The sequence below is a fragment of the Leuciscus leuciscus genome, assembly GCF_965113295.1.
Source record: "Leuciscus leuciscus genome assembly, chromosome: 7".
Lineage (NCBI taxonomy): Eukaryota > Metazoa > Chordata > Actinopteri > Cypriniformes > Leuciscidae > Leuciscus > Leuciscus leuciscus.
In genome coordinates this window covers 18,017,399-18,043,232 of record NC_138731.1, presented here as the reverse complement: position 1 = coordinate 18,043,232, position 25,834 = coordinate 18,017,399, and the positions used below count along the sequence as shown (strand labels likewise).

Here is a 25,834-nt window from a genome sequence, read left to right as displayed (position 1 = left end):
GTCCTTTTTCTATGAAGTGACATTTCCCAGCATGACATTTTTTTCCAGAGTGCTCTTAAACATACGGGAATAAATTAGACATAGTCTCTATGCCATTACGTGCGGATGTTAGCAGTGTTTCATATACAACATTGAAGTTACTAGTAGATTAAGTAGTTTAATTTGTGCTTGCTGAATCTGTTAATAATGTCAAGCATAGAATAATGGTGTCAGGGAATGTTAGTGAGTAATATTAAACATGGGGTTGACCGAGGAGGTCTATAATTAACTGAAGTGAGTTGAGTGAGTTTGTTAGCATTAGCATTCCCTCTGGAGTGTATGGTTTAGATGCTGCCATCTCTGCCACGAAGTTCTAGCAGGGTTTTTATTTCATTTTTTTATTTAGATTTTTTTTTCTGTACTAAAGTACAAAAGTGCTCATTGGCAGATGGAACCAGAAAATCACACATAGTCTTAAAACCTTCCCTAGGTTTTTCCAGAGCTGTGATGTCAAACACAGCAGACAAAGAAAAAAAGGTATGTTCATGCCATGTGGAAATTACTGTAATTACAAGATTAAAACTTGTTATAAGCCGGAACTCAAAGATCTTATCATTTCAATCTGTAAACTCTGAATTTTCAGAGAGCTCCAACTTGTAGCCTACCACTGAAACATCATGTGGAAACAGTCTATAGTCATGTATATGTAACCTCTGCTTCCAAAAAACATCTCTCTCCATTGAAGGCCATCCAAAAAAACTGTTTATTTAAAATATTATTATGTCAGAATATGTGGCTACTTCTGAATGACCATCAGAAGCTGCTTTGTGGCATCTGAATGATATTTTACCGCATCTTCCAGCAAGACATACAGAAGATAACCAGCCGTAGAACTTTATTAGGATTTCCAACAGCATTACATGGAACCTAAAAAGCTTCTCCAAAGGCATCTTTATTTTTGTTTATACTGGCCCTGTAAATTGTACTTTGGATTGAAAATCTATGGTAGGAAAACATGTCTGAGTCTAAGATTTACTCTCAGTACAACTATTAATAATTTTCCTACTTTTGGATATCATCCCTAAAAAATATATTGTATCTTGTGTGTGTGTGTGTGTGTGTGTGTGTGTGTGTGTGTGTGTGTGTGTGTGTGTTTGTGTGTGTCCACAAAGATGGCAATATCCGAAATCCTTGTCCTTGTGGAGGATTTTTTAGTCCCCATGGAAAACAGTTTAAACATCATAGTAAGTGATGTTTTTTGAAAATGTAAAAATGCAGAAAGTTTTCTGTGATTGGTTAGTTATCTATTGATAGTCGGATAGAATATACAGTTTGTACAGTATGAAAATCATTGTCTATGGAAAGTCCATATAAAGCATGGAAACCCATGCGTGCGTGCGTGTGTGTGTATGTGCATGTATGTGTGTGCGTGGCCTGGTAAACCTACATTATGGGAACAGAATGGCAATGTCTGAAATCTTTGACCTTGTGGGGAATTTTTATGGTCCCCATCAGGAAATCATACTAAGTGATGATTTTTTTTGGTGCAAGAAAGTTTCTGAAAAAAATGCAGAAAGTTTTCTGATATGGGTATGGGTAGGGTTAGAGCATATTATAATATACAGTTTGTACAGTATATAAAGAGGTTGAGGTTGTGTGTGTGTGTGTGTGTGTGTGTGTGTGTGTGTGTGTGTGTGTGTGTGTGTGTGTGTGTGTGTGTGTGTGTGTGTGTGTGTGTGTGTGTGTGTGTGTGTGTGTGTGTGTGTGTGTGTGTGTGTGTGTGTGTGTGTGTGTGTGTGTGTGTGTATGCGTATGCGTGTGCGTGTGCGTGTGCGTGTGCGTGTGCGTGTGTGTGTGTGTGTGTTATCTACCCTCACGTCACATGGCAAAGCCAGTCCAACAGGTGTCCCTCACCCAGCGTCCCCTCCCACGCCCCACAAACAAACACACACATCCTCTAATCCCTGCTGAGCTGCTCTTTACTCTATATTCTATGCTCTATACTTACTGTTTTCCTGTGCAGGTACAAAAACAAACCAGAAAACAAGAGTTAATATCTCATGGCATTTTGCACATGATACACATGGCAAGTTAATGTATCATGGTTTAAGAAAATCTAGATATTTTTACTGGAAAACAAGACAAAATATTCGAATATTCTATTTGTCCACTTCCTTCATTATTTATTGTATTGTGTAAGCAGTCAGTGAATTAGACTGTTTACCAAATTCGCCCCCATATAGAAGCAAAATGATGGTGACAAACCCTGGAGAGGGAAGAGGCTGAGAACAGTGGACGTGGATCAGAGCATCAGGCCAAGGAGAGAGGGTTTTGTAAGCCTATTAGACTAAGTGAGGTAAATCCCACTCTGCACGTGCATTTGGCAAGAGCGGCCTGCAGAAAAAAGCCACACACCCAAATGTCCTGGGAACTCTCCAGCTGCAGACTCAGATTAAGGTTTACCTGAAGACAAAACATACAGCACACATGGAGGCAGAGGGAGGGGGAAAGAAGTAAAGCACCAGATAGAAGAGGAAACGTAAGAAGATGAAGGGCAGAGGGCAGAGATGTCATGAGAGATCGTCCTCTAACAATAAACTTAACACCCTGACATAAGCGCTTAAAGGACGTAGTCTTTCCAAGCAGTTTCTTTCACATTTGTATTGCAATAAATATAAGAATAAACAATAAATTGTAATAAATTGTAATAATAAATAAATGAATAAATAACACACACACACACACACACACACACACACACACACACACACACACACACACACACATAAATAAATAAATAAGTAAACTTGAACAAATACAATTGAAATAATTAATAATTAAATAAAGCAATATTTTATTAAAGCTGCAGTCCGTAGCTTTTTTGGGTTAAAAATTATCCCAAATAAATTTTTGTGCAAGTTCATAACCAGCCAGTGTTCAACACTCTCTGCTTGCCTTAGCCCAATTCTAAACGGTAAGCTTGTATTAATGTTTTTAATTCCAGTTGTACTGGTGGATTTCCGCGGGATATCCGAGCATGTCTTTGCGTCATTACGTCACATCTGTACATATAAAGAAGGTGTCTCGGCTAGTAGGCTATATTGCCTGTGAGGATGTTGGAGGTGGAGATTTATAGCCTTTTCTCACAGCACTTGATATAATTAAACTTATCAGTTCGATGGCGGATCCAGAAAGGTTTTCCCCTCAGTTGGTCAGAACAAAAGTGGATGTTACTTGTTCAGACGACATTTTCCGGTGAAAATTCCTATGTTGGTCATACTTCCAAAAAGTAGAATCTGTGATTGCGAATGACAGGATCCACACTGGCGCGGTGACTGACAACCAAACATTCATGGATTCATTGGAGTTGTGCCGAGGCACAACTCACGTAAAGTTGATAATTCCGCGAATAACTGCAATTGCAGATTTCGAACAGAGAGGGCGACAAAGAGGAAAAACTGCGGACTGCAGCTTTAAATAAACAAATAAATCTAAAATAATTATTTATTATATACTTAGTATCGTTCTGATTAATAAGTACAGCAACAACAACAACAACAATAATAAAAATAAAAATAACAACAACAATATTTATTTAATTTAATAAATGTATCTTTATTATTGCTCTGATTAATAACAACAGTAATAATAATATTAATAATTAATTTTTCAATTCAAATTAGGCTAGTTAAATAAATACATTTGAAATTATTGAAATTTTAAATAAATAACAGCAATAAGAATAATAATAACAATAATTATTATTATTATTATTATTATTAGAATAATAGAATAATAGAATTAATTCTTCAATTTCAGTTGGGCTAATTAACTTCAAAAATAGACATAACGTTAATAAATAATTAGGTAGGATTTTACAGAAGCAAGAATGCTGTTGGTTTGAATATGCAGCTTGGCCAATTGGATCAGAGTGTTAAAATTATGAAAATAAATATGTGCATAATCAAGATAAAGTAAAGTGAGATTAAATAAAATAGCAGATGTTCTTTGTGTGTGTTTGCCAGAAAGCAAGACAGCAGGCCTTTTGCTTCTGAAATTGCAGAAACAATATCACAAAACTGGACACCTGTGGCTCTGTCAGCAGCAGCTTTCTTCTTCTTTAACCTTGCTTGAAGGCTGCTCTCTCTCTCTCTCTCTCTCTCTCTCTCTCTCTCTCTCTCTCTCTCTCTCTCTCTCTCTCTTTCTCTTTCTCTTTCTCTTTCTTTCTCTCTCTCTCTCTCTCTCTCTCTCTCTCTCTCTCTCTCTCTCTCTGTGTGTGTGTGTGTGTGTGTGTGTGTGTGTGTGTGTGTGTGTGTGTGTGTGTGTGTGTGTGTGTGTGTGTGTGTGTAAAACAGCTTATAAATCATACTATGTGATGTTTTTTTATGTGATAGGTAGGTTTAGGGGTAGGGTTAGTGTAGGGGAATATAATATACAGTTTTTACAGTATAAAAATAATTATGCCTATAATGTCCCCACGTGTGTGCATGATATGCAGGTGAGAGAGAGTGTTCAGCTTTGGATTTTGAATATTTTCTCTTTCACACACAGTATATGTAATATGTGACGTCTGCTATTAATATATACTGTGCTCATATGCCATCCACCTCATTTCTCTCCACTCATCCGTCTTACTGTTGACTCACTGGGCCTCTGAGAGACACCCGTCCACTCTGACATATTTATTTTGCTCTTATTTACCTCCTACACATTTAATCAAAACCCAGTGGGTCTGCATATTAAATTCATTCATTTCATAGAAATAGCATCCCTTGAATGTTCTCTTTCTCTGTCTCGCATACAAACCCCCGCATTCTCTCTCTCTGCCTCTCAGTCAGTCGTTCTGTACTGTTTACAATAATTACTGCAGTGTGTGTGCTTGTGTCCATGTGTATTTATCTGTCTGATGGGCAGGCCACAAAATCTGCACTCACAGAAATAATAATAAATTATTATTATTATTATTAATGAATGAATATAAATCTGATTTGTTTTTAATTTGTATTATTGTCTATGTGATTTGTCTGTCTAATGGGCAGGCCACAACATCTGTGCTCACAGAAATAATAATACATTATTATTAGTAGTATTTTTATTATTAATGAATGAATTATTATTAATGAATGGATGAAAATAAAATAAATATTTTTTTTTTTGTTATTGATATGAAACGACAACATCAACAACAACAATAATAATAATAATAATAATAATAATAATAATAATAATAATAATTTGTTAACTATTTTAATTTATTCTTTAGTTCCAATTGGGCTTATTAACTTTGATATATTTGTATTAAATGAATCTGAAAAAATATATTTTTATTGATATGATTAACATCAACAACAACAATAGTAATAATATTAATACTAATAATAATATGTATTTAATTAATTACTTTTAATTAGGTTAGTTAACTTTGAAATATATAAATAAATAAAAATAAAGAAATTTAAATGAAAAAGTAACAATCAAATAAAGAAATAAAGAAATCTGAATTATTAATTGATTTTATTTGTTATTGTTCTTATTAACAACAAAAACCATGATATAATAATAATAATAATTTATTTTGAATTTCAATTAACTTAATTACTAATTAAAAAGTAATATTTTATTAATAATTAATTAAATAAATGAATACATTATAAACTGTGAATTAATTATTTTATTCAGATTATTATTATAATTATTGTATAAATAGTAACAACAATATAGGCTATATATATATATATATATATATATATATATATATATATATATGATTCTGAACATATTCAATGCTATAGCATAAATTACTAACTAATGAATGCCTAGATCTGTGAAATACGGGTATTTAATATAGAATATGTCAATTGTGTGTTCATCTGAATTTCACAGCAGCTTTGAATGTGCTTCATCCAATCAGAGATAAAGCTAAGGGTTTTATAAAAAGGAATTTTATTCTGATTTTGGGAGGTAGCCTACTGTAATAGTTGCATAATAAAACCAAATGTCTGACCTTTCTATCTCTCGACCTCTCTAAATTCAGTCCATGCTTTGCGTCTGTCTCTCTTTCTCTTTTTTCCTCTCTATATTTCATGTTACGAAATCCTTTTTGCTTTTACCCTAATTTTCACTTTTTTCCTCCATTACTCTCTGTATCACCGCTGTCTCTCTGCCTCTCTTTTCTCCTTAGGGACAAAGGACTGTCTACCAGCAATGACGCACTTAGGGCTTTTGTGCAGAGAGGCATTTGAACAAACATATTCGTTTCTCTAAAAAGGAGGGGGGAGATGAGAGAGAGAGAGAGAGAGAGAGAGAGAGAGAGAGAGAGAGAGAGAGAGAGAGAGAGAGAGAGAGAGAGAGAGAGAGAGAGAGAGAGAGAGACATGCTGGGGACGTGAACTGTACATGAACATGAGCCATGCGTGTGAAGGCATGCCAGGTAATAAACAGTATTTCTCACTAATGAATGCTGGCTGTGAGGTAGGCTACATCTCATCTCACCTCAGCAGGTGTGAACACACTCCCATTGACTAATCTTCCGATAACGTTATGCATGTAATGACTCAAATATTGGTGATTCTCAAGTATTGGTGATTCATAGACTACTGAATACGGTTTGAGACTGTGCTAATGAATGTTTTGTTGCTCCTGTGATTAGAATGGATGACATATTTCTGAATCACATGTTGCCTCCTCTGGATCTTGCGACGGGCTGCTTAGTGATTTAAAAGTTGCCCTGTGACAATATCACATGCATTTGGACCTTTATACCATCTGAGCATACCTCATTATTGGCATATTTACAGGAAACTTTGTGCGCCGTTCATTGGTTAATAGAGCGTTTGAAAGAGTCTTTGATGTTTGTTGTCTAAACTCAGAGAGACATTCAAAGAAAAGATGTGACTGAGGTCTTGACATGTTCAGGAGTTTTGTTCACTTGCCAGCAGTAGAGCTTCACAACATCAGTCACCATCTTCAAGATACTCGGTAGTTTAAGAAGTTAACTACTGTCAAGCTACTCTTTTTACATATTAGTTGGATGCACAACTGTTGGAACGATTTTGTTTCTTATGCTGCATTTATTCGATCCAAAAATACTGTAGAAACAGTAATATTGTGAAATAATATTAGAATTTAAAATAATTGTTTTCCATATTAAAGGCAGGGTATGTGATTTGTTCAAGAAACACATGTGTACATATCTTGTCTGTGGAAAGGGTAGGACCAAAACATTTTCTTTCGGTCTGAATGCAATGATACGATGCCTGCCTGTGAACGTATACCTCCGCGCACCTGCTCGCGCAGAAATCACACAGGGTTAGACAGACGCCAGTCACAGAGCACCGCAACCGAAACAGCAGCCACCTTTTACAGTTCCTCCTGAACCAAAATAACGAGCTCATGCTGCGTTTATGCCAAAACTACTGTAATTTGGAAGAGATGGACACCTGTGACGTTATACTTGGAGCAGTCTGTGACTCGAATTTATGCTTTTCAATGTCAACACTATCAACGCCGAAATGAATCTGCAGCAGTCAGGTGGTACAGGTACTCTTTAAGTTGTTTATGTTCATTTTTATTGTAATGTTATGTGCTTTGAGACATGAAGCAATTTAACTCTTTTTTTTTTTAAACAATAAGTATACATTACAAACTATTATAATTTGTATCAATCTACTTGTTCTACAAAAACAGTAAGGATCCCATTTAATGTAACAACATAAAACAGCATTTGAACAAATCAGATTACACCAAATACCACCATTAAATCTAGAAAACACCATCATTTATCTTATTAGGGATTATGAGAAAACAAGAGTGACTGACTAAATATTATATTGTTTTGTAAAATGATTGCAATAAACATTAAAATATTTTGTATATGTATTGCTAAAAAACACAATGTAAAACTCTGCATAGACAAATGCATCAACGGACCAATTCATTCAGATTGAATCATTCAAACAAACTGATTCACTAAATAAATCAGACGTCCTAATGTGTCATGTATGAGAGAGAACGTCTTAGGAAGGAGTGTTTGATTATTATTTCAGTTTTCCAATCTGTAAAGCTACAATGTGACAAATGTGTCACCATACACTGCTGCTTGTTACTGGAAAAGCTGCACTAGCTAGTTGGTTAGTTGGTTACACCCCTATACTGTCCACGCTGTCTGTGATTACTCATCTGCAGAACATAATCTTCAACAACACAGCAGAACACGTTTTCTACGTTTTTCAGATCATAAAACCCAATACACTTGGCGATATTAGGGAAATTACGGCAAGGAATCATCAAATGTACTCTCAGCATATCTTGAAATATATATGTCAAGGTATTGATTCATTGACAGAGTAATCAATAAATATCTGGAGCTGCCTCTCATTTAGCTGATGGCTCATTGATTAACACAGCAGAGATGATTGAGTTACGGGAAATGACCGTATGTTTGCCTGACATACCCTGCAGATGCCAGCACTGCTTTGCTTTACGAACTTTGAACTCTGACCCATTAGCCAAATAGGCATTCAGATACATAATGTTCCTGCACGTCCTTTGTCTGTGTTTTTTTTGTGTGCATGTGTATGATGTGTTTCATTAACGTTGTGCGTTCAATTCTGAGGACAGAAGCTCCAAATAGTCAGTACTGTTGTTTGTAAAAAAGACTTGCTTGTAGAAAAATTATGCTTTGACGTCCAAACTCACGAGGTGGGGATGTAGCTGCCAAAATCAACAGATACTGGGAAAACAAAGTCAATAATCAGTCAAAGAAGAAAAGCTCTATTCTCTCTTTCCTCCCCTCTTCTCTCTCTTCATCATCCCCACAATAGTTTTAGGCCACAACACATTTTGGATCATTACTTTGCAGCTTATTTGGGCCAAAAAATGCACACTTGGGCAGGAGAAGGTCTGGCAGACCGGCATGAAATGCGTTTTTTTTGGTTCAAATTAGTTAGATACAATACCGTTCAAAGGTTCAGGGTATTTAATGGTCGCAAAGGCTGCTTTATTTGATGAAAAATACAGTAAAAAAAAATAAATAAAGTATTGTGAAACATTATAATTTAAAACAACTGTCTTCTATTTGAATATATTTTAAAATGTAATTGATTTTTCAGCATCATTACTCCAGTCTGCAGTGTCACATGATGCTCAAGAAACATTTCTTATTATTATCATTGTTGAAATCAATAGTGCTGATCAATATTTTTGTGGAAAGTGTGAAATAGTGGGCAGCAGTATAATAATTAGATATATAATAATGCATAATAATTTACAGTGGTTACATGACAATGAAGATAACAGAGAAAACAATGCAGTGTTGTGACATCAATAGCTAATGTGGACTAAGATGAGTGTAATTCAGTGGGAGTTGTATTTCAGTGTGACTATGTAAGGTTAACAGTGGTGGTTGCTGTTGTGGTATTTCCTAAAAAACACAACAGAGCTGTGGTAATTTCCAATTTTCAACAGTTTTTTGCCTGTGTTTTGGTCCGGAGATTCTGTTTTCTGATAATTCGGTCAATGGCGGTTAATGCCATGTGCTAACAAAGGCTTGTGATATTTTGCCACTCCTAACATAATGTTCTGGTATGACAAGACTTTAAACATGTTCATTCCTTTCATTATAGCTCTGTAGATTAGCAGCTGAATGTGAGTGTAATTTATCATGCTATGGTGATATATGACGTACAAGAACAAGGAATTTGCAAACAATGGGGTGGTACAGCGAAATGCAGCTTTCAAAAGCAGATGTGATGGCATTAGTTTCACAAACGATACCATTTGAAAAATGTTCAAAGTATGCCATGTATGTTTATAATGCAGGAATGAAAAGCAAAGATAAGAGCCTTTCATTCTTTTATGACACAAAAAAAAAGTGAAGGCATATAGGGTGTAACTGGGCAATGATATGTCAATGACTTGGACAGAATGCTAATTCTATAGCTTTGAGTAAACAGTGATTGTTTTGGGTGCCAACATGTCGGTTTTGATTGGATGGGATGTTTGCAAAGCAGTATGGAGTATGGAGTATGGCTTGGCCTTGGGTGGTTAGTCATCATCAGATCACAGCTAAAACACTTTAGACAACTGAAGTCAGTTAATAAAATTAGTCAAACCACTACACAGGCTTTTGTCACAGACTGTTATTCAGGCCTCTTTCTCTCTCCCATAAACACACATATCCAAACATTCTCTTGGGTCATAATCTTCACAGTAATGACATGCCAATAGCCTTTCCTGACCATTTAAGAAACATTTGTTTATGTATTTGCACGTGTTATTGAGGATTTTTTTATTTTATTTTTTTATGCACATTTTACACATGTAGTGTTTCTTTAAATTAATTAGAAAGATGTAGTACATTTCTTTTCCTCGTCTTTATGTGGCATCCATACAGAAAACCTCAGAATGATTGCACACAAACATAAGATGATCTTCTTTGCTTAACCATGAGATTTCTTTTTTATTTATTGAAATTGTATTCAATCAATTTTATTTATCGATCTGTCATTCAAAAAAAGACCCCTTTCCCCCTTTCATGAGCAGAAATAACTGAAAATAAGAATGATAAAAGTCAAGTTGAATTATACACAATATCTACAACATCTATAACCATCGCTCTGATTAACATATTTTAACATGTTCAATTATTATTATTATTTTTTAATGTTTTTGACTATTATAATTAAAGGTAGGGTAGGTAACTTTGGAGAGGCAATAGTATTTGAAAGCATAAGATCCCACCCTCCATTCAGAGTGTCTCCAAAGCCATGTATCATTCAAAACACATGAACACACACAGCCAGAGCAGAGTATGCAAAGCATCACGAGACGAGAGACAGAGTAAAATTACCTCATGTCTAAAAGCACATAACATTGCAATGATAACAAACGTAAACAACCACCTGACTGCTGCAGATTCATTTCGGTGTTGATAGTGTTGACATAGAAATGCATAAAATTTGAATCTGAGGATGGGAACATCTGCGGGTAGAACGTCACAGATTGCCATCTCATAGTTACAGTTAACAGTTATGACATGGCGTGAACACAGCATAAGCTTGTTGTTTTGGTTCAGGAGAAGCTGTAAAAGATAACTGCTGTTTGTATACGGCGCTCGGTGACTGACGTCTGTCTCATTGCCTTAAGGAACAAGCGCTGATGACGTGTGATGTCTGCGCGAGCAGGTGCGCGGAGGTGTGAAAATACATACGTTGACAGGCAGGGAGGACATTCGGACATTTTGTGGTCCTGAGACTTCCACAGATGATAAATGTACATTGTTTTTCTGTTTTCCAATTTGTAAAAAAAGTTCTACTAAAATGTAATAATTTGTGTTTTATGCTCATGAATATTTCATACTTCAGCTCAATAATGCATCTTAATAATAATAATGGTGCAGAATGTCAGAATATGGAACCTAAATGGTTTGCAAATGGCATTTGAGGTTGACTTTAATGTGAAAGGGCAGTTTCTCTGAAAAAGTCTAATTTGAGAATCGATATTATAACTGTGCAATGACCTAAATGTTTGTTGGGATTAAATCACTCAAGGTTAAGAGTCTAGAGCAGAGCCCAGGTGGCATCATGTGACAGGTTGCATAACAAACAGGATCATATGAAAGTCAGATTACATTCAAAGCAGAAAGATATGCAAACAGGTTGGGTTAAAGTCATCTGCAATGCAAACCGTGTGCTGCGGTACATGCGGAGCTCCACTGCTAGCGTGTGACCTTTAGGGAAGTGCAGCATTGATGCTTTAGGTACAGTAAGGTGAAAGTATGACATTTGAGTCAGCTCATTTCTTTGCATTGTGTTTGCATTCCTCCAGTCGAGCACAGATTAACCAGCAGCGTGGGATGACCTGCTTTTTTTTTCACCTTTCTTCCTCGGTCTGTGGAGGAGGTATCGTGTTGATTTGCCTCCCCCATCAATTGTTTCTACCTCATTCCCCTTTTCCATTTTTTTTTTTTTTTCTCGAGTGATGCTCTGGCATTTCTGCTGTTGTCCAGTGTCTTGTTTGTTTATTCTCTCGGTCTATTCCATTTCCACCATGACTCAGAAAACTTTTTGACACCGCTAGAAACGGAGCGGAAAAGTTTGTGTTTAATGTCTCACCACCAACACCAAGAAACTCCTCCGGAAACTTTCACAGTCTTTTGCGTGGGCGGCGTGTCCTCTATTTCTGAAAGGTCGTCTGCTTTTGAGGGAGACCCCTCATTAATGTCACGACGTGAAGATACTATATTGGGTTTTCTTTTCAGAGCTATCAAAACCAAAAGGAGTCCCCAACCTCCGCCTAGTTTGAAAAAATGAAATTTAGGTGCTTTCCGCAACCCTCCTGCCTTTAAATTGTGTATTCGCAGAAAGTGACTAATCCAGATATTGCAAAAAAAAAAAAAAAGTGACAAAATAAATAGAATTCGTTCAAAACACAGGAGATAACAATATTTGACTCAAAGGAGACATCTTTTGCGTAAGAGACTCTATTAGGAAAGAATCTGCTGTCCTTTTTTGAAGAATTGGAAGCAGTAATGTCTGAAATATGACTTATGGAGCTGCTTAAAAGCCCTTAATCTGAAACATATTTGTTTTTTCTGGAAGGTAATCTTCGTCATCTGTTTGACAGATGAGTTGAGGTCACAGAAAGTAAGACATTAAACATAAAACACCTGATGATAATGAGTGTAATGGCGCGTTTCATTCCATGACAAACAAGTATGTGTTTTACGGTCCTTAACTGTCATCTATGCAATGTGATGTATTGCTACCATCATATTAGACTTCTGCGTCTGTTTCAGTGTTGACGCACCAATAACCAGTAGATCTTTATCTGTATCAACCATTAAAGTCCTCTGCGGGGTTGCCTCAGGCATAAATCAATGCACTGGTGTGTGTGTGTGTGTGTGTGTGTGTGTGTGTGTGTGTGTGTGTGTGTGTGTGTGTGTGTGTGTGTGCGTGTGTGTGCGTGTGTGTGTGTGTGCCTGAATGAGACTGTGTGTCCACAGGGAGGGGTTTGCAAGCAAAAGCTTGTGTGTGCACATATTTGTGTGCACGTGTAAGATCTCTGAGATATGCTAATGACAATGCGGTATATGCTCTCTATGGACATAAGCATTGTCATATAGATCAGCGCTGTGTATACACAATGAATGATGCACCACTCCCTCTCTTGTTGAGCTGCAGAACATATTAATCAACCTTGACTTTGAGAAGGAGACTCGAATCTTGTGAAGAGCCCTGTAAGTGGTGTTTCTAAGAACAAAATTGCGCAATACAGTCGCTGCAGGTATAAAGGTGTATATTCATATTTGCATCTATTTCATGTAAATTTAGCAATTTAGGGGGGTGTAATGATACCCACATGTCACAATTCGATACATATCATGATACTGAACTAACAATACGATATTATGGCGATACTCCAAGACATATGGTAAAAGGTTAACAAAAATGTACTGTTGATCAAAATGGTACATTTGGTATTACATTGTGGGTGTAAATGAATAGGTTTGGACTTGGTGCTGATAACCCAATGCACAGTACAATGGTGACACCAGAATAAAAATATTAATGCTTCTGAAGCTGAAAATACAGAATTATTTAGGAAGAATATGCTTTCACTCTGTCACTGGCTAGATATATTTAAAATAATATAGGCCACTTTTTACTGGTAACATAAGACATTTGGCATTATCATTACCCACAAATATTAACCCCATTGCATTATTATACATTTTATTTAACATTATATATAGGAGTTTATTGTAGTACTGACACTGAAACTCTTAAAACTTAATTTTTTTTTTCACACAGCAATTTTTATTTTGGGTGAACTATACACAATACATATTGTTACTATCCACAATACACATTATTCGATTTTTTTGTGTTGCGATATGTTGTGACACAATATATTGTTACACCCCTATTAATTGCAATGTGCCCTTTGAAAAGAATTCCAAAAACATTGTGATTATTCAATTCTATGGCTTCTGTCATGAAAAACTGGATGGCGCAGGCTGATGGATCCTTAACACAACCTGATGGCATTTACATCGTTTACTATGGCACAAGCTGATTGGTTCCTCTTGCATCTGCAGCCAATGAGCTTGCTGCTCAACATTTAAATAGCTGGTTAGCATTTGCTATGGCAGTTTTCAGCGTGTTTCAGTGTTCCTCTGAAACCCTCCACCTTCCCCAGCTCCACCTGTATAGATTTGCTACGGGTAATTATATGCTATTTGTGTGTTGTACATGCCACAGCAGCGTATCGGTGTTTGTATTGGCAGTAGCAAGTCCCTTGCTCTGCAGCAGCAGTAATAACAGCAGCATAGTAGATCTATACTGACTAGAACAAATTAACATAGTCATATAACCATTTCTATGCTAAAAATCTTTATGCAACTGTTAGGAATTGGTGTAGCTGAAAAACTCAAACCTGTTAGCTGCGGTTGTCCACATACTTGTGGTTATGTAAAATACTTTATGCAGTATTAGTAATGACAAAATGTAATATTTGAGAAAGTATGACATGAAATCTAAAATGGATGCAATTATGCATATTCTTTATAACGCTATTAGTTTTGTCAATGAAAACACGTTTATAAAATACATGATGTGTGTGTATGCGTAGGTCATTTTATCCCTTCAGTTGTAAAGCTTTTAAAATTCGGATCCAGTTTTTTAGGAGGAAGTTAGATTTAGTGGGGGGTTTTGTACTTTTTGATGTATTGTTGTGTATTTACACAAGCAAGCAAATGCCTTCAGGAAAATAAATAAAGACTAACTGAACTGAACAGGTTTTGCCTCAGGTTGCTCCAGGCTCAAATCACTATGAATAAAAATATTTGCTAAATGGTAATCTGCAATTTACTTTTTTACTAAATAACCATCTGAACATACTATTTAAGCTATGTATTTACATGCAGATAACAACAACAAAAAGTAAATAAAATAAAAATATATGTATATACATTTGACACATGAACTAGAGTTTCAATAGCCTACATGTGGGGACAAATACTCACTGCTGCAGCAGCCTGAATTGTATGATGCTAAATAGGGAGAAATTGAACTCACTTTTAAAAAGGGCAAAATAAATGTGAACTAAATTAGTTGCCATAATGAATTCCCAAAATGCCAGATGGAAATATCCCTTTATGTGGAAAAATACAGCAAAAAATAAAATACAAAAAATAAGCTAATGCATACTGTGAACTTAGATGTAGGTTACCCCATCGCTCCAAACCAAACATGCATCCTCATTTGCGTCCACACACCAGAATCATAATTCATTCTTTGTATTCCTCAAATAACACAAGCATGTCGAGCAAGTTGACAGCTGTGAGCGCGCGCGCGGAGTATGCATGCATGCCTTCCAGCAGGTGGAGCAGACTCTGAGCCTCCACATAACACTAACAGCTTGAGAGCAGGCGACACATCTCTGCCACTGGCGTCATCGTCCTCATCTCCAAGCAACCCCTCCATCAGCACTGGCGTCACCGTACGACGAGCCCGCACAGTTGCTCGGCAACTTCTGCCTTGTGCGCTCGCGCCCAGCTCAGCGCTCTGACGCGAGTGTGACGTTAATGAGGCGGGTATCAGTTTGTTATGGCAAGAGGAGGAGGAGGAGGAGTCCCTCATCACACCATGAGCCTGTAGCGTTTGTCTCATGCCAGCAGAACTGCTCTAGACTAGAGCGGAGCCTCAGTGGCCGGAGCGGCACTTTGTACATAGTAGCGCGCTCCGTGAAAAGTGTATATCGTTGTACATAGGAACTATATTCAAGACAGAATGAGAACAACATATTTGCCCCTCAAAATTTGCACAAGGAATAAATTGTAAATGCAGACTTAAAAACCATTTGTGCTGTGGAAGGAGTTGGATTTTATTCATGTGTTAAAGGTAAGCGTATTTTCGGTTTTGTTACTTTCAGATGACGTGCATGTGTACAGTTAATGTCTAACAGATATAAACACTTTGTCATTATATAGGCTACCTAGTTGTTTAGTTGTTTTTATTTATTTTCCAATTTGATATTTCTCACTGAATTTCAAGGATATTTATGGACGTTGTGCGCTGCTTTTACTTGTTAGCCTATTTGCGGTTAGTTTTAAGATGATAGCAATTTGAATGCTATAATTTGAATGACTATTCCACTTAAATGAACTTGCTTTTCAGTGAGCTGAAGATATGTTATATATATCAGTGCATCTTAAAAATAAAATGTTATTAGGAGATTTGATTTATTGATGTATGAAGCACTCATAGTTTTGTGAAGGCTGTGATTGCATGTGTAAGAATCATTGCTAATGAATAATAATAATAATAATAATAATAATGACTGCAAATTTGAACGTTCAGTATTATTATTGCAAATTTATAACTTACTATTTATTGTTTATTGCAGATAAAATTTAAGTTATCGCTGCGCTTAGGCACCAAACCGGCATCATGGTTATAATGACGGACAGCATTACGGGCTCTCGGTCAAGTTGTGCCCAGTCCAGGCCTCTGCAGGTCGGCTTCTATGAGATCATCAGAACCCTCGGCAAAGGAAACTTTGCTGTAGTGAAACTTGCCAGACACAAAGTAACGAAAACACAGGTAAGACTCCTGCATCATGCAATGCCTCAATAGCCTAATGTTTAAAAAATAAAAAAAATAAACTTTTATATATATTTTTTTATTCTTTCAAATCGGTCAATAACAATAGGTCTGATAATAATAATAATACTGTACACTGTAAAAAAAATATATGGTCAAAAAACTTGGACAACAAATGTTTTATATTGCTTTAACTCATCAAAATAAGTTCAGCCATTTTCAAAAAAAAAATTCAGTAAGTTATACAAGATTCAACTACTTTTTTTAAAGTCAGTTTAATGTAATTTAAGTTGAAATGACTTAAATGTCCAAGTTGATTGAACTTAAAAATGTAATAAATAAATAAATAAATATTCTGCATAACCAATGTGCATTTTATTGCATTTCCATGCAGGTTGCAATTAAAATAATTGATAAAACAAGACTGAACTCTGCCAATCTGGAGAAAATCTACAGGGAGGTTCAGATCATGAAGCTGCTCAATCACCCTCACATCATAAAGCTCTATCAGGTAAGTTATTGGATTTGTGAAGCTAATAATGATGTTATAATTACAAAGAAAAGCCTGATAAAATCCGGGAGTGTTGTGTGTTTTAACATGCTCAGTGACATTAAGAGAGTGTGGAGTGAGGTGAGGTGTTCTTCCCTGGAAGTTCATCTGGATATCATGCAAAGTATAAATAGACTGAAGTTACTTTCTCGCTTGCATCCAGCTTCTGCATAGCAACTCTCCACTGCAATACACTGTTAATTATGTTTTGTCAGATCACCTAAACCTTGTTTTATTGAATTAAATATATATATGACAGAAAGAAAATGTGAAAATAGAATAGAAGCAGAAATAGATCCTTAAAGTAAGAACTGCAGGGTTTTGCTAAAAACAATGTAACAATGGCCGTTTTTATTTGCATAAAAAAATTCTGATTCAAGGCTTTTTTGAGGTGATTTGTTGGCTTTTAGATCACTTTATTTTATTTTATTTTTTATATTATTATATTGGACAAATCTGTGTCCAAAATGTGTGGTTTTGACTGGAAATGAGAGACACAGAAAAGGAGAAAGTGTGTTGGACATAAGGATTCAGGATCTAAATCTCGGACTTAATTAACACGGGTGGAAGCCAAGTGCAATGTGTCTGCAGAGTCACATGAAGTTAGCTGTCTGTAATGAGGAAAAATCTCTAAGAAGTATAATCTGATTTGATCCCTGGGCTTGTTTTGTCACCATAGTTTGGCTCACACACTCATGGCAAACAGTGGCAGGCTAGTACAGGGTGCTAAAGCGTCAGCGCATTCTTGCTCTCATAGCCTGTTCCATTTAAGTATGTTTTGTTCAGATTAGCATTTTGCGGATTATACTGGAGAACCGAGGTTGCGGGAACCTAAAATCCTTGGGAATAATATCTCAGCTCACTGCTTTGGATCTGACCCCTCACATTTGTAAGAGGTGGAATTTTTGGGAACTGAGCAGCATCATTTGTAGTTTTATATGAGCTTGATGTGCTTTTCCTTCAGCATACTCTTACATATTAATTGAAACATACCTTAATGTCATCCAACATATGAGCTGATGACTGCAATATCAGTAAGAGTCCTTTACGAAAGCGTCCTGGATTTTCAGCTCATTTTGGTGTCGGATAACCTGGAATGTAACTCTCCTTTCATAACTTAAACCCTGTTTATTTAAAGGAGAAAGCCTTTGAGATGAAAAATAGGGAACTTGTGACCCATGACCCTTCATGATAAACTGTTTCCGTTTTTTTGCTTCTTGTACAAACAGTCCTTTTATTGCCTTTAGCTTCTCGTTCACTTCAGACACACTCTCTTCACAACTAACAATAGTCTCCTTCACTCATCTCCCTCTGCATTAGTGACGGAGGGAGACGTCTCTGTGGGCCAAACAGGCCAGGGTTTCTAAGGAAGCTATGACATCATTGGCACCTCTGGGTTGACATTAAAGGCTGAAGTCTTTGGAAGCTTGGGTTATCTGGAGATAAAGACCCTTTTCCTGCTGTTGCACAGCCTGACTACGTGAGCCATTACACATCGTGTTACGCACTAACCTGAAGTATCGAGTGTCTGAGCTTGTGTATGGATGATTACACAATTTTCTCAGTGATAGAAAAAGAGGACATCACAGAACCTGTTGTGCAACTTTTTCTGGTATCGCAGCAGCGTTTAGTGTTTCTCCCTCAAGCGATTCCCGTGAACATACGAGAAATTTTTGTAAAGGGTGAGGACGTCATACACCCTCTCTTTTACAATGGTTTACGTTGTTAATGGTTGCTGCAGTTCCTTTTGTGTCACTGCATGCCTTTGTGCTCAAACTAGGTCTTATGTGTGAACATGTTTAATGGTTCATAAGAAATAGGTCGGTGAAGATAAAGTTTCAGTTGTCAATAGCTTCTTCAGTGGCATGGATCAGACTTGGACTATTTGTATCTGCTCAGGGCATTCAGTAAATGCTTTACTACTCTCTTATGCAGTGGTGCATGTCATTACAAACTAACCTGTCCTGTATGAATGACAAGAACTATGAAAGAAGTTGACAGAAAGAGGGAATTTAGTTTAATAGAGAACATAAGAACACAAAATGTGTGTGTGTGTGTTTTTTTTTTAAAGCTAGCAAAATGTGTGGTAATAATAATACAAATGATGATTTACTAATTAATAATATTGATTTGAATGCAAGTGTAATACATTTTTTTTTATAATTCTATGATGTTTTGTCTTTACAGGTCATGGAGACCAAAGACATGCTGTACATTGTGACAGAGTATGCAAGAAACGGAGAAATGTTTGGTAAGTGGAAACACTTTTGTAAATTAATGACTAAGTAATCTGCGAAAAGATTGAAGGGCGTCTATTGTTTTTGACGTCTGTGTCTCTCCCAAAACCTCTTGTCCAGTTGTTTTGGATAATGAGGTCTGACGGGGAAAGAATTATTTAGATCAACACTGCCGTCAGAGCAGTGAGTCAGTGAGTGAGCACAGAGCGAGACAGGTGTTGGATTTTCAAGCTTTATGTAACTGTAAAAGGGATAAGCTGCTGTACCTCTGCTTGTCCTCACCACCTAGGGATTTAAACACATATATAACATATCTGTCTCTTCACCTGTCAAATACTCAGCCTTTAAAAAATAACAATGGCTGTCTCCCCAGATAAACCGTAGGCTTGGTTATGTCTTTATATGGTGTTTTTAAGGCAATGTCTCCTCCCTTTCTAAGCCGTCCTTTTTTTTTACAGACTATCTGACTTCCAATGGAAGGATGAGTGAAAACGATGCTCGTAAGAAGTTTTGGCAGATTCTGACAGCGGTGGACTACTGCCACCGACACCACATAGTCCACAGAGACCTCAAAACTGAAAACCTGCTGCTAGATGCCAACATGAACATCAAGCTGGCAGGTGAGCAGAGAAAATAAGCTTTTTAGGGTTCACATATTGATGTGCCCTGCTCATAAACCTATGCAGTGCCAGACTTTAAGTGTCTTAAAAAGAAAGTAATTACTGTATTCACATGATCAGTAATACAATTAAGTAATCAAACCAGTCTGCTTCTTTGTACCAACACAAGTCATTCATTATATACTTTTATTTCAGGAATTTACACTATTCTGAAACAATTTAATGAGTAATCAGTCTTTTCATCAACAAAGAACTTACTTCTGTTCTGTTTTTTCCAGACTTTGGATTTGGAAACTTCTACAATGCCGGTGAGCCTCTCTCCACGTGGTGTGGAAGCCCTCCATATGCTGCCCCGGAGGTCTTTGAGGGGAAGGAGTATGAGGGGCCACAGTTAGACATTTGGGTATGTTCATTGTTCGTATTTTCACCTGATGTCTTACACAGCTGCTGAATATGAAATTAAAATTATATAATTATGAAAGTATTGTATACAGTGATTGAAAACCAAAACTATATATAAAAACTACTATATAATATAATATAATATAATATAATATAATATAATATAATATAATATAATATAATATAATATAATATATAACACAGTTCTTTGCTGCCTTGCCAGCACTGGTATAAATGCTAATCTAGTTTAATACATGCTCCAAATGTTTGTCTTTCACAGAGTCTGGGTGTGGTTCTGTATGTGCTGGTTTGCGGGTCCCTGCCCTTTGATGGGGACAGTCTTCCTGCTCTGAGACAAAGAGTGACGGAGGGCCGATTCAGAATACCATTCTTCATGTCACAAGGTACAGAGCTACACTCCATCTTTTCATGTACAATGCTGCAGCTTCATAAAACACATTTTTTTTACTGAAACCTCCTTATCTCCTTGTCCAGACTGTGAAAATCTGATTCGTAAGATGCTAGTGGTTGACCCTGCCAAGCGGATCAGTGTGGCTCAGATCAAGCAGCACCGATGGATGCTTGCGGATGCCAGTGCACCCCACCAGACCCTTTCCCTGTCCCTTACTGACTACAACTCCAACCTGGGAGACTACAGTGAACCCGTCTTAGGCATCATGCAGACCCTCGGCATTGACAGACAGAGGACTGTGGAGGTGAGAAAATGGGCAGATACAATGGGATTGTAGAGACAGATTGTGTGTATGTTACACACAGTATTGGCTCAGACATTTCCAGCAGGGAAGGGCTTGTTTACCACAGCAAGGGTTAATACATGTTGTTCGAAGGGCATTCATTGTCAAATTGTTACCTCAGAATAAAAGCAAAAACCTATCCAGCTTCCTGTGGCTGTAAATATGCTTTTCAGTTTGCACCAAAAGGATAAACACAGTAGCCTCTGTTTTGAAAGCTGCCATATGTTTCTTTAAGCTTTCACTAAAATCCCTTAAGAAGTTAATTATTGATGCAGACTGCCTGTGTCATTACACCTGTTAATGTGACACTCAGTATAACCACTGTGTCTAAAACAGTTTTTCAATTGCTCTCCACAGTCTCTCCAGAACAGTAGCTACAACCATTTCTCAGCAATCTATTACCTGCTGCTAGAAAGAGTAAAGGAACACCGCAGCCAACAGCTGAGCCGCCAAAGCGGGGCCTGGACTCAGAGGTCAAGGACAGCATCCGATTCCTCCGCCCCAGAGGTGAGTGTCGAAGCGAGGCCAAGAACATCTCCTATTTAAGATGAAATCTCCCTCTGCTAACTCAGCCTTTCCTCTGTCCATCTCACTTTCAAGGTGATCCTGGAGTCATCTGACAGCTTCAGAACCTCAGCCTTCCCCATCACTGCCAAGGTGAACTCTCCTGTCCATTCAGAGATGGAATGTGAACAAGGAGGCCTGTTTCAGGTCAGTACTTCCCCTGAGCTTGAAGTAATTCCTCTTTAGATTGGGGGTCGGCAACTCCGGCTCTCAAGGTCCACTGTCCTGCACGCTCCAACCCTGAACGCACACCTAAGCAAGCTAATCAAAGTTTTCAGGATCACTGTGTTTGATTAGGGCTGAAGCTAAACTTTGCAGGACAGTGGACCTCGATGACTCACCTCTGCCTTAGACCCCTCTCTTTCTAGTTGCTCAGTAAATAGATTCCCTGTCCTGTTTCATATTGCAGATATGCAGTGCACCCCCAATCCCCCTCCTCCATTAGAGACAGGCAGTGGCTAATGTGAATGCCTCCCTCCCTTCCTCAGCGTGTGGTGTGCCCGGTGGAGGCCAGCCTGAACGGGCTCCTGTGGAACCGATCCATCTCCCCCAACAGCCTGCTGGAGACCACCATAAGTGAGGAGGTGCGACCTCATGACCTGGAGGAGGAAGAAGGGATGCTGCAGGTCCAGCCGCCCCATCTGCCCAGCACTACCTCCCGAAGGCATACACTTGCAGAAGTCTCCGCTCGATTCCACAAGTGTAATCCACCCTGTAAGTGCAATGTTAATAAAATGGTGACTTTAAGGATTTAATGCACAGATCTGGTTGTTAATTACATCTGTTGTCCTCTTTCAGGTATTGTTGTTAGCCCCTCAGACGGTGCTTCCTCTGACAGCTGTCTGAAGTCCTCCTCAAACCCCAATCCGGCTCTCTTCACTGCTGTAGAGGATCTTTCATCACTGCTCATTTCCGGTACTGGTCCAGGGGCCTTAGCCCCTGCTGGGACACCCCTCAATCTTTCCTCCAACCTACTCTTGCTGAACCAAGGCAGCATGCTTGCAGCCAGCTTCCAGGAGGGGCGTAGGGCTTCAGACACCTCCCTTACACAGGGTGAGTTTAACCGAAAAGGAAAAATCTAATATGATACACATGTGCCAAGAATCACATCATAGACCTCTTGTTGAAAAATCTTAAATGGTTTAAAAAGTTTTCTAACTGGACGGTGACTATTTCTGTAGGACTAAAGGCGTTTAGACAGCAGCTGAGGAAGAACACTCGTGCAAAAGGCCTGCTGGGGTTGAACAAGATCAAAGGTCTGGCGCGACAGGTGTGCCCTCCGACCTCATGGTCTAGAGGCAGCCGTGGGTCGCTCGGCCCAACCATGTGCCCTCCCTCAAGCCTCCAGAGCTCTAGTGGCCCCCGTGAACGCCGAAGCATGCTGGAGGAAGTTCTGCACCAGCAGAGGTGAGAAGAAATATATACCTACGCCAGAATGCTGAAGATTGCTTCAACCCTGTTTGCAGAGGCACCCCGACACTACATATTTTTAAACTCTTTGTAATCAAATACACCTGAATCAACTTATCAGCTCATTAGTAGAGGCTCTAAGACCTGAAATGGATGGGTCAGTAAATAGACTCCCTGTCCTGATACATTCAAATTGTGCACTGTTGGGGTGCCTCCAGCAACAGGGCTTGGAAACACTGGGGTACATTTCCTGAATATACCTAAACTCTGTTCTTATTTCATCATACAGAATGCTACAGATCCAGCACCAGCCTCAGCCCCAAGTCCAGTCTCAACAGCCCGTGCTCTTCCTCTCACAGTCCCAACCCTCATCTCCTCCCTCCAACAACCTATTCGCCCCCGCTGCCCTCTTTTCCAACCCCCCGACTCAACCTATCCTTCCCCAGTGCCAGCAGACCTCCATCGCCTTTCAACACAACCTGTGGCAGCAACAGCAGCAGTCTCTTGACTCCTCTTCCTCGTCCCTGTCTCCCGTGACATCTGCTGCCCATCTTCTTGAAGCTCGTCTGCACATCAGCCAGGGGCCACATCTCCACTCTCAGTCCCAACAGCACTTGCAGATCCAGCCCACCATCCTGTCCCAGGGGCCTTTCTCCTTTTTGCCCCACCAGGGCAGTTGGAGCCTGAGCACCAGCACTGAGTATGAACCGGATAACCAGGTGATGGTTTGTGCCAGTCAAAAGCAGCAACTCAGCAGCTGTGTCATGGTTAAGTAAAGAAGGCAAAAACTTTTTGAAGATCTTCAGAGTGATGCTTGCTCCCACCACTCTAAGACCAGAGTGAGCCGGTGGACAATGGTGTTGAGCATCAGAAAAGGCATCTCATTTTGATGATTCTTTCAATAGTTTTCTAATGCAAAGGAGAGAGAATTTTACTCTATCTTCAATTCCATGACCATGTCTATATGGGTTGGAATGACTAGAGACAATAAGAAGCAATAGCCAACCTCTTCATTGAGCCCATGATCCTTGTCAGGTGGTCCTGCCCACACAGCAATAAAGGACGGGGCTCTGAACAAGAAACTGAAGTTGTGAGTTTGTGAGTTTTCATCCATTTGTGAGTGGGTCCACTCATATATAAAACTGGCCTCCGTAATCGTAAATGATTATGTCAGAGATGCTTGTTTATCCTCTATATGAAAGTATGAAAATAGGACAGTGATGTCTTCCTCACAGATTTTTCCAAGGATTTCCTTTCAGGTCGTGAGCATTTTTTGTTGTTATTGTTGTTGTTGTGTTTCACATCTCCAGAGAAGACCAAAGTTGATTGCTTTTTGTTGAATTTTGACTCTTTGATTTCTTTCCTAGAAGTTCTTGAATCTATCAGTATCTGAATTATCCTAAACTTCCAAAAACCAAGAAAAATACTGTCATTTCATCTGTGATGTGAAAATGTGTGCAAAGTAGCCACACTATGCCTCCAATTTTTTGTGTGCAATGAAGAGGCGCCTTAGTATGAGGGGAGTTATAAGCTAGATATAAGCACAAGAGGTACTGCATAGTGTTCACTTAGACCAGGTCTTTGAGCTTTCGCTATTTGTGACTATGCCTTTAATGCTGATTCATGTTGTGTCACATTCGTACAAAGACACTAGACAATTATAATCACATAAATGTGCACCTACCAATGATTTAATGATATTAGGAGACATTGTAAGTTCTAGCTGTTCAGTTTTGGTCCCTCAAAATTCCTCTTCCATCAGTTCACTACCTCCTCCATAACTGATCATTCACCTCAGAAGGCTGCATCTCAACACGCACTGTATGAGAATAAGTTAGGCCCATTACAATGTCTTTTTTTGAACCGTGAACAAAGAATATGAGAATAGTGCAATATTTCACATTGAAATGTAGAACCAGGAGAGGAAGCTGTTGAAGGAAGGCAAAGGTACTTCATGCCTGATAATGTTTTTTTGTTTTTTTAAAGAGCATGTTTTTTTTTCTATTTTGAAATGATTGTATGAAGATCATTTTAACAATGTATTCTGCATGAGCATAGGAAATAAGAGCCTGGCCATTTTCTACAGCTTGTTCTCGTCGTGACAGAGATTGCCTTTGCATCCAGGCTAGCTTGGTAGAATGGGAGAGCTAGAAAAATAACAGGAAAAGCCAAAGAGAGAGTGCAGCTAGGGAAGATCAAGAGAAACATACTTTTTCTACAGATGTCATGGTGATGAAAAGCTCTCTTTTTATTAAAGTGTTGAAATCTCCCAATCTTACTGCTCAGATGTAAGAATTAGCTGCCTCCTCTATAGCTGACAAATATTTGATAAGCAATTGTTTTAGAAAGCAAAGGTCCTCCATTTCTCAGAAAGGTCATGCATTTACATACTCAAATATTTTTTTCTTGATTAAAATGCACACACACATAGATGAAGACGTCTTGTAGCGATATAGTTGCATTTTATATTTTTCCTATTTTTAGCTTACAATCTAGGTGCTAGAAGTAGATTTCAGAAGTGTGTTGGGTTTGTGTGCTATTTATATGACATACTAGTGTGTTACCATTGTTGAAGCTCCACCATTTGCTTGAAGTACTGTTTTCATAGCCCTAAATGATCCTGTTGCATGTCTGTCTTTTGTGAATTCGACATATTTGTGCAATGGTTTCTAGTAGTTTAGAAGAAAGAAAGAAAAACCTGTGCTGTGTTGTTT

The 25,834-nt window shown here is 38.1% G+C and overlaps 1 protein-coding gene across 1 annotated transcript; it reads left to right on the top strand.

Annotated features, from left to right (window-relative positions):
* Nucleotides 1–15,613: 15,613 nt before the first annotated feature.
* On the top strand, nt 15,614–24,498 carry sik1 (salt-inducible kinase 1). Its single transcript, XM_082176459.1, has 14 exons — nt 15,614–15,880; nt 16,386–16,582; nt 16,977–17,093; nt 19,320–19,383; nt 19,828–19,989; nt 20,268–20,392; nt 20,672–20,795; nt 20,887–21,107; nt 21,504–21,653; nt 21,747–21,857; nt 22,199–22,424; nt 22,509–22,763; nt 22,892–23,117; nt 23,410–24,498. Exons 2-14 carry the CDS (start codon nt 16,430–16,432, stop codon nt 23,894–23,896), a joined length of 2,421 nt encoding a protein of 806 aa, XP_082032585.1. The 5' UTR covers nt 15,614–15,880; nt 16,386–16,429; the 3' UTR covers nt 23,897–24,498.
* The last annotated feature ends 1,336 nt before the right edge of the window (nt 24,499–25,834 follow it).

Excerpts from the sequence above, each read along its gene's own strand:
- sik1 (XM_082176459.1), top strand. The coding sequence starts at position 16,430 with ATGGTTATAATGACGGACAGCATTACGGGCTCTCGGTCAAGTTGTGCC. Across the intron at positions 16,583-16,976 it reads ACAAAGTAACGAAAACACAG|GTTGCAATTAAAATAATTGA; the intron begins GTAAGACTCCTG and ends ATTTCCATGCAG. Across the intron at positions 21,858-22,198 it reads AACAAGGAGGCCTGTTTCAG|CGTGTGGTGTGCCCGGTGGA; the intron begins GTCAGTACTTCC and ends TCCCTTCCTCAG.